We start from the raw sequence: 12227 nt of genomic DNA on the forward strand, positions 1-12227 counted from the left end.
CATCTTAAATTTCAGATGTTTAAAATTGGTAAATAAGACAGTTAAAAATGAAGCTGTAACCAATGATCTTTGAAATTAAAATGAGTCATAACAGTTTAGATTATAACGAAGTACAACCTGTCAAATTTTGATAATTTTTAATGCTGTACTACTGACATATCCCAGTTCCAAGGAAATACATTGACCAGTGGTCAGCCATTGCAGTGAGTCAACCGTTTCTCCTTTCCTAAATGTCAAAAACGCTTAGTGTTAACAGATTTTAATCCATATACATGGTAGTAAATCACGCTGAATGTGAGATGTGTGAACCAATGCTTCCTATATTCATATCAGGCATATAAACCACTTAGAAAGGACATTAAAGTGTTAGAATAAGGATCCTCCTAGCATGACGGCAAAGTAAAAATCAACAGCACCAGTCAAAAGCGAGATGGGAGAGGGTAGAGTGTTTACTGACTGCTCTTCTGAAGGACCCAGCTGGAGCCCTAACATGCAGTTAACTATAGTTCCAGATGACCCATTGCTCTACACGCATAGTAGACATAATGTAGACAAACATGCATAAACCAACATTTTGCATTTAAAGTAAAACTTCCAACACATCTTGTTACATTTTCCACTAGCTCCTGGAGGTGACCAGGCAACCAGCTATTACTATGACCAGAGATCGTCTACTAGGTTGTCTGCACGTTTATGAGACCATTTGGAAATCTGCCCTCTTTACAGGATATGTTCAGCCTTGACCTCCAAATTTAATTGATTGTGCCCAGTATTAAGGAAAAGTGAAGATAGCATGGTACTTTCATTGCCCACCAAATTCCATACAGGTTTAAGTCTATGAATCCAAACTATAGCTCCTGCTTAAGTGTGCTAAATCTTGACCAGACATAGAAGCAATGTTTTGTCAACTTAGATGTTTGCAAGTTTGTCCCTTTGTAACACACTGGACCAATCCTACCAGCCACGTGTGGAGAGACCAAACATACCCAATTTGTTAGGTTTTCATGATAAAAGCCGTTACCAATGAAAGGGCTCAGCATGTGAAGGCCCCTTCCTGGGGCCCAGGGACCTTTGGTGGCCAGAATGCTTAATGAACTGACTGGTTCAAGCTGCCCTTATACTGCCTACAAATTTAACTATTAATAAAATTCTGTAGTAAGAGCTGTTCCACAGGACCCAAATTCAGTTCCCAGAGGCACAAATATGAGATACCCAGGTCCAAGGTATCCAAAAGCTATGTGCACAACATGCAGAACACTTCCAGTGATGCCTCCAGTATGGCTAGCCATTCTTTAAGGGCCCCACACATAGTAAACACATATATACTATGCTTAGTCCCATACCTTCCATGAGCCGCTGCTACCACCATTGATTTTCCCTTTTGGGGCATTGCCTTTACTGTTTAATAACTTGTTTTTCTTACAACTGAGTAATACAAATTTTACTTTGAAGTCCAACTTAAAAAAAAGATTATTTCTTTTTTTTTTTTTTTTTTTTTTTTGGTTTTTTGAGACAGGGTTTCTCTGTGTAGCTTTGCGCCTTTTCCTGGAACTCACTTGGTAGCCCAGGCTGGCCTCGAACTCACAGAGATCCGCCTGGCTCTGCCTCCCGAGTGCTGGGATTAAAGGCGTGCGCTTAAACCCTGAATTTTTTGAGGGTATGAGGTGGGGGATGAGCTCTCAACCTCAACTTCATAAGTGGTGGGATTAAGCATATATTACTATCACATTCTAGCTACTTTTTGGACAGATTGTTCATAAATGTGCTAGTTCAAAAGGTCCAAGAGCTCACTTACTAACCGTTGACTTACCTATATTGCATCATTATCAAATAGTGTTAAATTAACTGCTTACTCTGATTATAACTCACCAAGTCATCATTAAGTTTAAACCACAAGACTGGGTTTAACCACTAACTATTCACCGACCAAGTGTAAACTAGAACTCATATTTGGCAGGACTCTTTTGGTGCTTTGTACATATTAACATCAAACACTTAATCTGTTTAAACCCATGGTTTCAAAATGCAACCATTAATGTTCAATACAGGTAGTTATAGCAATGTATAATTCATAAGAGTATTAGGGACAGCAATATGCCCATTAATGCTTTTCTCATTTGTCTATTAATATTGAATTGAAATTGTAAATGTGTAGCTTTGTGCAAAACTAATTTAAAATTTAAGGGGGTGGCGATCTTGTAGACAACTGGTGTCGACTGAACAAGATTCACACTTGTGTGTAAGCATTACACCACGTTATTTGGATACAAAAGTTTATTTTATAAAACTTGTACTCAAAATAGAGCTTTTCTCTGTCTACTCACAAATCCTATTTTAAAACAATACATTATCCTTAGCTAATTTGATGTTACCCTTTACAAACAGCACTCATTTCATTTTGTAATTTTATCAAGAACCTGTACTAATGAAGTTTTTAATCAGAAAACATTCCCTTTTATCTTAAAAGTGCTTCTTAAATGAAGGCACCAACAAGAACTACTTTCAGATGGTACAGAATTTCTTATTTCTTGAAGACTCTGTGGTTGACCACTTCTTCATTAGTTACCTGCAGCAAGACACCTTCCTGCCAAAGGAAAAAAAAAGTATCTGAAGAAGTTTATCATGTTTGTCCAAAGAACCTAAATAACTTCAGTGGTGGTTTTAGGATTAAAGCAGACTCACTGATGTGTATAAGCCCTGAATATCTCATTTCTGGAAAGGCAATAAAGCCTAGAAATTAGAGGGTAGTTTTAAGAAATGAATTTCAGTAGCCAACCTGCAGCAGTTTAGGGTAGGACAACGGGGCAAAAATTACCAAATTTCAACCCAATTATTTAGTACAGGGTACACAAAAGGGTTTTGTTGTCGTTGCACAAAAATTTCAATGTAGTAAAGACACTATCCTTAACCTCTGGTCAGTCTCATCCTGACAAACATGTAAAATAAGAACCATAAAGTAATAAACACAATGCCTTTCATTGCCTAGTTGACTCAAACTGCTTGATCCAGGACAGGTGAATAAATGCACAAGGGTGGAATGATAGGTAAATCTCATTTATTGAACTTGCAGCCTAACTTTTACCTACCATTTTACTACCAACACCACTGAAGGAAGCAAGAAAAGCTTTATTAATGATCACTTGGCTTGCCTCAGCTGTTGAAATGAAGCACTTTACAGTCTTTGTGGCAGCAGAATATACTTGTCCATGGTTCATATCAATGCTAAAATTCCAGCAGGGAAAAAAATGATATGTTAAGCACCTGAATCTTCATGGAAAGGGAGGGGGGTGAGAAAGAAGGAAAAAAAAGGGAAAACAACCAAAATAATTTAAGTAAATGACAGATTGGAAAACAGGGTTTATAAAATTATCTTGAGTTTATTATTGTTAAACTCAAATTTATAGCTATGTTAAACTACATAAGAATCACTATACTGAAAAGACCATTGAAGAGTTTATTAGTTTATCTTTTAGGGAGGAAAATTAAGAAAGAAAAAGTAAATAAGATCTTACCTAAAGAAGTTTAACTGAAGCTTAGAACTACTTTGCTCTACACCCTCAGCTTTCGTTGGCATCCTTATCAACTACTGTAGTTTAAGCTTTGTAGATACAGCACAGTTTTTTAAGACTGGCTGAGCTTAGTCGTCAAGAGTTCTCTTGTACTAGACCTGTGTCCCTGAAGAGTACCTCGCTGGGGTTATTTCCTTTCCTTGCATTGAAGAAGCAGCATCTAAAAGATCTAAAAAGGTGTTTCTCCTTGCAGAGATATCCCTTAAGTTAACTAGGTAATTTAATCCTGAGGAATTGCAGACAACACACTTAAATCTGACCAGCATTTATCTTACACAAATACAACAACAGCTTTGCAATGGACCTTAATTATACTACCCACTCCTTAACTTATTTAAAATAAAAAGTCTATAATTACACAATTTCCTTTAGAATTATTTTATTAAATCATAAATGTACAACAGCTTCTTAACTCTACACACGCACTTAGATTTTTAAAGGAAAAACGTTATGTCTTATTACACCATGATCCTGGCTAATAGCTTTTCAAAACTTTTGAGAAAAATCTTAAAAAAGGTTTCACATGTCACCTGAAACTTACAAATTTAACATTATCAAAGAAGGAATGCTTCTACACTCTTACAAAGACCACTAGAAAGAAACAACAATTAAAAAGCTAAGAAACTGTCTCAAAGGCATTTTTTTACAATCCTTCCTCCACAGTAAGGTAATGTTATTAAATAATCCAATCCATTCACAAAATGGCTCTCTGCATCTGCTCTGGTGTCTTCTGCCATATCACTGCATATTTATGCATGACTGAGATAAGAGTTTCCTTAACATTGTTATTTCGATAACCTGAAGCTGTTCTGTTACCTCTGGGCTCTCATCCTCTCCTATTTATACAGTGAAGCCTGTTTCAACAGAAGTAAAGAGTAAAAAAAAATAGGTTATGAAATTATCCATCTAACCAGATTTTAAGGAAAGATAACATGATCCTAAAATGCTTTAATTCCTGCAGCTAGTACTCCCAAGATAATAATAATTGTAAAACTCAAAAACTACTTACCCATGGTAAGTAGGAAGAAGCTCAGTATCGGCTCCTCCCACCATAGCCCCCACTTCCTCCACTTCCTCCAGGACCATAGTTTCCTACAATGATTGAAGTAAAAAAGCAAGCTTAGCACATCTATAAATCTGTAAGCTTCTGGGCATCATCTTTAAATTTCGGAAATTACAAGTTTGCTTCTGGTTGTATCACGGATAGTCTCTATATTGGGCTGGCTGTCCTGAACTCACTATGAAGCTCAGGCAGGCTGGCCTTGAACCCTAACTCCTTCTAAGTGTTGGGATTATGGGCACATGAAAAGTGCGAGATAGTGGGTGGTAGTGGCACACACCTTTAATCCCAGCACTTGGGAGGCAGAGCCAGGCAGATCTCTGAGTTCCAGGCCAGCCTTGGCTACCAAGTGAGCTCCAGGAAAGGCACAAAGTTATACAGAGAAACCTTGTCTCGAAAAACAAAAAAAAAAAAAACAATGAAAAAAAGAAAGGTGTGAAATATATCACCCACCTTTTAAGTCCATTACTTTTAAGTACAATAGCTTTAAAAAATTGGACCTTGTCTCAAAAAAAAAAAAAATCAAAACAAAATGAATTGTTATGTTAAAAGAAGCTTCTTCAACAAGCTAAAAGCAGGGTATTGTATTTGAGACATGGTTTCATGTTTGAAAGGCCCCTTGCCAGGATTACTGACAGTACCTTGAATAGCTGTTACTTAAATCCAAGAGTAACTAACTCACCCAGCTTTAGCTGGGAATGGTGGAACCACCAGCCTTTAATCAGACAAGGAAGAGGAAGGTGGATCTTTGTAGCTCCAGGACAGCCTGGACTACATAGACCCTGTCTCAAACAATAGCATCCCTGCCATCCCCAATCACCTAACTTTATACTTGAGAGGTACACTTTAACAACTCAGTAGCTCAGGAAAATTTCCTTCCCACCTCTAATAGATTCTTCCCCTTCTGAAATGCAAAGCTGTTGGACTTCTGTATCTCTTAATTTAGCTGAATTGCAAGTCCTTAGTAAATTACCTCCACCATATGGTCCTCCCATGTTCCTGCTACCACCAAAGTTTCCACTCTTCATTGGGCCATAGTTAGAAGGTTGCTGGTTATAATTTCCAAAATCATTGTAATTTCCACTTCCATAATTTCCTATGAAAGAATTAGAATATTAACAAACCTCTGAACTATTATAGAAACATTAAACCAAAGGTTTAACTTTTAGGACAAATTTTCTACAAAAATCAAAGTATAATACCTATCTATATAATCCTACAATTAAAGTATCTAAGTGACAATGAAAATAAATGTCATTAATTCTAATCCAAATTCCAACATAAAGGTTGTAGATGAATTTATTACCTCCTCCATAGTTGTCATAACCACCTCCGTAGCCCCCACCCTGGTTGCCATATCCAGGTCCTCCACCACCATATCCTCCTCTTCCTCCTCCATAACCAGGGCTACCTCCAAAATTGCCACCTATTATAAAATAAGCCTTTAAGTAATTGCTTAAATTTTTCAATTCCATTGAATTGTCTTTATTATACTCATTTCTGTTTTTTCAAAACACAACTTTTTTTATAAGGTGAATTATTTGTTTCATGGTCTATTCTAAAATAGACTCAAAGGTAAAATAATTACCTATTCTTTTGGACAAACATTTCAGGGTCACAAACCACCATACAAAGCAACTTTAAAACAACCTTTAATACCATGAACTCTACTTTGAGCCAGATAACATTTCATATTCTTATGCTCTGTAGTTTGAAGAAGAAATACTAAGGGCAACATACTGGCAAGATTTATAAACTCTGACAGGCTGATCTCAGAGTTTTAGACCAGCCAGGTCTACATAAACACCATGTCAAAAAACAAAACAAAAACTTGTAACATCTGGATAAGTCCCTTAGGTAAAATGTTATCCTAAGGGACCCACCAGCACTAACAATATAACTACTCTTAATATATTCCCCCTTTACACAGAGACATTCCAACATTCTAGCTTTTTCTACAAAGTTCAAATCCCCATCTAGATCCAATAATTTTTCCAACTGGATCCTCGATTTTTACTGTATAGCAATAGCTACAGATATACTTTGCTTATTTACAAAACTCAAAGTGTATTTTAAAAAGCCAAACAACCACTACCACCAAGTATTCTGACAGGCAAAACAAGTGATACACACATTTGACCATGCCCAAATATGATGTTATGTATATTAAGATACAAAAATCAAAATAAAACTAACCTCCGGGTCCTCCTCCATACCCATTATAGCCATCCCCAAATCCACGTCCACTTCCATATCCATCTGTTTAGAAAAAGTAGTAAGATTACACTTATTTTATTTTCTCTACCATTCTGTGTATCTCTGAATGAGGATGGCTGGAAATCTTACCTGATCATTCACTGGGGGGGGGGGGGGGTGGAGAGACACACCACTCTTACGTTAATTCCATTTTACTAACAACGCAGCCACTTTTTTAAGCACTGCGTTTAGATCCAGAAATCCCCAAACTATTATTAAGGGGGAAATGTTTTTTCTTCTTAATATAAAAAGACAAAGTGTATGGTATCATTAAAACTTTAAAGTCACAAGTCACTACATTCATTTATACAAGCTGAAAGCCAAAAGAACATCTATCACTTCTGGCAGAATTTTCTTGAGACAGGGACTTACATACAGCCTAGGCTTGTCTTGAATCAATACACGTGCGTGCATGGCTGAGGAAGACCTTATGTTCACCAGTATGAAATTACAGGTATGTCTCATTTTATAAGGTGCTAGGGAGTCAACCTTAGGCTAATAGCATGCTAGGCACCATACATGCTCAACATGTGCTCCCCACTCCAGCTCAGGATTTCCTAAATCCCCTTAAAACCACTCTATTCACTCAATACCCCCCCCCCAAAAACCCTATCAAACCCTTTAAAAACACTAACTTACCAGATCCCCCCCTAAAGTTGCTTCCTGGTCCTGGTCCAAAATTGCCGCCGCCACCACGAGAATCCCCGAAACCAAAGTTTCCTAGGATACACGTTCTGATTAGCAAGGATTCAGACGAATAAACCACTATATGTAGATATAACATATATAAAATTACCTCCTCTTCCACTCCTTGAACTTTGGACTTCCTGCATTTCTTGTCTAGACAATGCCTTTCTAACTTCTGCATTGTGACCATTGATGGTGTGATATTTTTGCACTGCAACAAACAAAAAAGAATCATCAATACATTCTAACAGTAAGCAATCTGAATGTTTTAACAGGCTGTTCTTAATATACCCAATATTTTATATGCACACCACACCTGCTGCGCGTCTGGACACTTACATACAATTTTATCCACAGGATCATGGTCATCAAAAGTAACAAAGCCAAAGCCTCTTTTCTTCCCAGACTGCCTATCAGTAATTATTTCAATAGTATCAATTTTTCCATATTCTTCGAAATAATCTCTAAGGTGGTGTTCCTCAGTATCTTCTTTAATTCCACCAACAAACAGCTTCTTCACAGTCACATGGGCACCTGGCTTTCCAGACTCCTACAAGTGATAGTGATGAGAAAGTTACCCTGACAGGAAAATTCCACCTTGACATATCTAACTTATACTTTTATCTTAATGTCAAATTCCTTCTGCTATAGCAATAGATTTAAAGGTTAGTGTTAGAAAGACATGTACAAAAGCTAGCACAACCTAACCCCACCACCACACAACACATTTTGCTTACCTCTCTTGCTACAGCACGTTTTGGCTCAACTACCCTGCCATCAATGGAATGAGGCCTTGCAGCCATGGCAGCATCAACCTCGGCCATAGAAGAGAAAGTTACAAAACCAAATCCTCTTGATCTCTTGCTTGCAGGATCTCTCATAACCTTTAAAACCAAAAGATGTTAGCATTTAATTTCATGTCTAGACAATGCCTTTTAGAACTAGCAACACCAATTAGAAAGCCTATTCTTTTGTTTTTTTTGTTTGTTTTTGGTTTTCCGAGACAGGGTTTCTCTATGTAGCTTTGCGCCTTTCCTGGAACTCACTTGGTAGCCCAGGCTGGCCTCGAACTCACAGAGATCCGCCTGGCTCTGCCTCCCGAGTGCTGGGATTAAAGGCGTATGGCACCACCGCCCGGCTAGAAAGCCTATTTTTTGCTGGGCGGTGGTGGCCACGCCTTTAATCCTACTACTCGGGAGGCAGAGCCAGGTGGATCTTTGAGTTCAAGGCCAACCTGGTCTACAGAGTGAGATCCAGGACAGGCTACAAAACTACAGAGAAACCTGGTCTCAAAAACCATGAGGAAAAAAGTCTATTTTTAATACTGATTTTCTATGACTCAACCCAAAATTAACCCATACTGAACAGTACAACTAGAACGTGCAGCCCAGCTTTCAGTTGACGTACCACACAGTCTGTGAGCTTTCCCCATTGCTCGTAGTAGTTTCTCAAACTTTCTTCTGTGGTTTCAAAGCTCAAGCCACCAATAAAGAGTTTACGGAACTGTTCCTTTTCTCTCTGCAAAGGGAAATACCATTTCAATTTTTATTTACATTTTCTCTTTGTATGCAGGAAATTAAATTCTTAAATATGAGGTGACCTGCTGGCAGAGTACCTTTTTCCTCTCCAAAGGAACAGTTTCTAAAGTTTTCTGGGGGGGAAAAAAAAAACTTACATCAAATTTAAACCATATGTTAAACTGCATATTAGTTGTGTTACACCAAAAATTGCCTCAGCTGAACTATACAAGTTTTAAAATCACTAATATTTGATCTAACTTTAATTCACATAAATTATCTTAAACTGATCATAGATTTTCTTCAAAATCTTTGAGAAAAACCATACCCAACTCTGTGGTCATTTAAGGGGTATTAAAGAACTTATGAAAGTCTTCATTAAATCCTATAACTCAAGCACAGAATTCTACTCAAGTTATCTAACTGAAAAAACAAAACAAAAAAACCCTACTACTGTTTCCATATCCACCACTTCAGGATTCAGGTTCTAAATAGTGGCAGATTTGAATTTCCTTAAACTGCCCACTCTGGTGTTAGAATAAGTATCTCAAGGGGTTTAAAAAAAAAAATCCTGTAACTCTGAAACAAGCTCCATGAAGTTGAAAACTCCAGATACTGGTACCACCTTAAAAAGAGTATTCTCTTAACTTAGGAAAGTTTATTCCTATAGCTATCATTATCTTAAGTGCAAAGTGGTTCTGGGAGGCACTCTGTGTCTGGTATTTAAGCTACAGTATGAACAGGCACACATTTATTTACAGTTACCAGGGCAAGTTCATTTAAAACTGTTACTGTTTTTAATAATTAAACCAGCTTATACTTGTCCACTTTAGTGGCCTTCTGACAAATCATGGAACAAAGTCGTTCTCTCAAAGATTTCCAATAGAAAAAGGCCTGAAATAAATATTAACTGAAATTGTGCTGTTTATTACTGGTTTATAAATAACGAAGCTTAAAAGAAGATACTCATAAACTAGGTCATACTACTCAGGACCTATCTTGATTGCATAACAAACTGAAAAGACAAAATTGAAATTACAAAAAAAAATTCGACAACTCTTACTAAACTCAACCCAAATCTACAAGGTTCTGTCAAAATCTTCTAAAAAAAATTCTAAGTTTACTACTACTGCCCTTCTCAGGTTCTGAAATTTGAAAAATGGAAATGACAAAATAAGTTAAAGATTCAAATACTTCTAACTGCTTAACATGACTGCAAATGGAGTTTCTAGGCAGTTCTACGTAAATGCCACTATGGCTCTTTAAATTCAAAATGTAAATATAAAAAATACACCTACTATTATTTTCATATCACTAACAAAAAGCAAAAGCTCATTACTTACCTCGTAGGTTTTTTCCAAACTTACCCGACGTCCACTATCGATTATAAACAAGGTTATTTTATAAACGTGCTTAGGGTCAAAGAAAATAACCAAGCAGACCCCCTTCAAGTTGAAACCTTATGCTCATCAATGTAATGATCAACCATAATTGCAAACACAATCAGAAAAGCAAAAGACAAAATTCAAATACATTTGGGGCCAGAACTGCAAGTTTTTATATAGCTAGTTCATAGATTAATGTTGACTGAGCCATGCTTTAAGCAAGGGATAACTATAAAAAATACTAGTTATTTCACTTCCCTAATGTGGCCATCACGTGTGAGGACCCATCCATATGCTGTTTTCCCTTGAAAATGATCCTAATCCGAACTATTTCAAACAGAAGGATCCTTTAGGATAATAAAGTTACGCTGCAATAATAAAAAAAACTCCGCCCAAGATAACCTTCTCACTACAACTGAGCATTCTGAACTTGCTACAGTTAAGTACTTTACCGCTGCAGTCTCATAAAACCCTCAAGTAAAGAAATTGGAGGCTAGAAAAAAAAATTTTAAAAAATTTTTCCAGCAAGGCTCCCTCCCTTCGGCAAGAGGCCCGGGCCTCGATTGTACTACATCCCCTCGGCCTGCGCCGGGAAACCTGGTGGAGCGCCACCACCCCCACCCGCTCTTCTGTGTGTGGCTTCGCAACGCAATGGCGCCATTTCATCGAGGGGAAGGCAGAGCGCCTGTAACGAGGTGCGCAGGACTCTAGAATCCGAGCTCCAAAGCCTCCCAATCCACCCCGAAACGGCATGAAAACGGGCCGGAAACAGAGAACAGCCACTAGCCGCCTCTACGCGGTGGTGAAAGGGACCCGACTAGCAGACCCGCCGAGTGCTGAACGCAAAAATCGCTGCGAGGAAGGAGACGGGAAAATGGCGGACGCCAAATCCGGTTCCCGGGAGAGGGGGGGAGGGGAGGCTCCGCAGCCTCGCTCCCGCGACCCGGGGGCCGCCAAAACGCCCCGCCGCCAGCACGCCCCGGCCCCTGGGCCCGCGCACTTCGACCGGGGGCGACGACGGCCGGCTCCCGCGCTCCCCGCGCGGACCAGCCGCCCCGCCGCGGCCCGCTCCCATCCCCCACCCCAGCTAAGGGAAATGGCGCCGGGCGGCTGAGGGCGGGGAAGGCGTTCGGACAATCGGGCCTCCGCCAACGACCCCGCACAGAACTCCCCCCGGGCCAACCGCCGCTCGAGCGGCCGCTTTCCCTCCGCCGGCCCGCGGAGGCGGGGGGGGGGGGGGCGGCTTCCACGGCGGCGCCTCCGGCCTCGCCATGCCCTCTCCAAGAACTCATTGATTTCAAACCCGTTACCTCCATCGCGGACTCAGTCGCTTCAGCCCGAGTGCCCGCAGCCGAGCGAGATGAGAAAGATCTCCGCGGACGCACACGCACGGGACTCGTCCTGACGCTGGAGGGAGAGCAGCCGCTGCTCCGAGACACCGCGCCGCGGGGGACACCTGCACCCAGGACCCGGCGCCGCTGCTACTGCCGCTGGAGCCGGGACCGCCGCTTTTCTAGAACCTTCCCCCCACTAACGCGTCTTCGCTGACGTCAGGCCGTTACGTAAACGTCCTAACCGCCGCCAGTGGCGGGAAGGGCCTTACACGCCCCTCCCGCCAACGGCGTGCACCTCCCCCCCTTGGGTTGAGCGAGAGCGCCTTACGTCACTTGCGCAACTGGGCTCAGTGAATGGCGGAAGGCTCGCGCCGGGCGTGTTACTACGTCGGGAATTAGGGCCGGCCCCACCCCCACCC

The 12227-nt window shown here is 40.2% G+C and overlaps 1 protein-coding gene across 7 annotated transcripts; it reads right to left on the bottom strand.

Annotated features, from left to right (window-relative positions):
• Positions 1–1634: 1634 nt before the first annotated feature.
• Positions 1635–11985, bottom strand: Hnrnpa2b1 (heterogeneous nuclear ribonucleoprotein A2/B1). 7 transcript variants are annotated; one of them, XR_008214184.1, is made up of 13 exons: positions 11785–11985; positions 9188–9223; positions 8980–9090; positions 8310–8456; positions 7912–8122; positions 7682–7783; positions 7525–7605; positions 6826–6888; positions 5936–6055; positions 5603–5725; positions 4579–4661; positions 3150–3222; positions 1635–2584 (listed from the first exon to the last, which is right to left on the bottom strand). XR_008214184.1 is itself a non-coding variant. In XM_052719138.1 (12 exons), exons 1-11 carry the CDS (start codon positions 11788–11790, stop codon positions 4600–4602), a joined length of 1062 nt encoding a protein of 353 aa, XP_052575098.1. In that variant the 5' UTR covers positions 11791–11985; the 3' UTR covers positions 1635–2584; positions 4579–4599. The 7 variants fall into 7 exon arrangements, 2 of the variants coding, with proteins under 2 accessions (XP_052575098.1, XP_052575096.1); XR_008214183.1 differs by having other exon boundaries at positions 3087–3222; XR_008214182.1 differs by having other exon boundaries at positions 3087–3738.
• Between the last annotated feature and the right edge of the window lie 242 nt (positions 11986–12227).

The sequence above is a fragment of the Peromyscus californicus genome, unplaced genomic scaffold (genome assembly GCF_007827085.1).
Source record: "Peromyscus californicus insignis strain IS unplaced genomic scaffold, ASM782708v3 Scaffold_6__1_contigs__length_162567912, whole genome shotgun sequence".
Lineage (NCBI taxonomy): Eukaryota > Metazoa > Chordata > Mammalia > Rodentia > Cricetidae > Peromyscus > Peromyscus californicus.

Bases quoted from the DNA above. Each gene is read 5' to 3' on its own strand.
- Hnrnpa2b1 (XM_052719138.1), bottom strand. The intron at 8,123-8,309 runs GTAAGCAAAATG...TATCACTTGTAG, and splicing joins AACGTGCTGTAGCAAGAGAG to GAGTCTGGAAAGCCAGGTGC. The intron at 7,784-7,911 runs GTAAGTGTCCAG...TGTTTGTTGCAG, and splicing joins TCCTGTGGATAAAATTGTAT to TGCAAAAATATCACACCATC.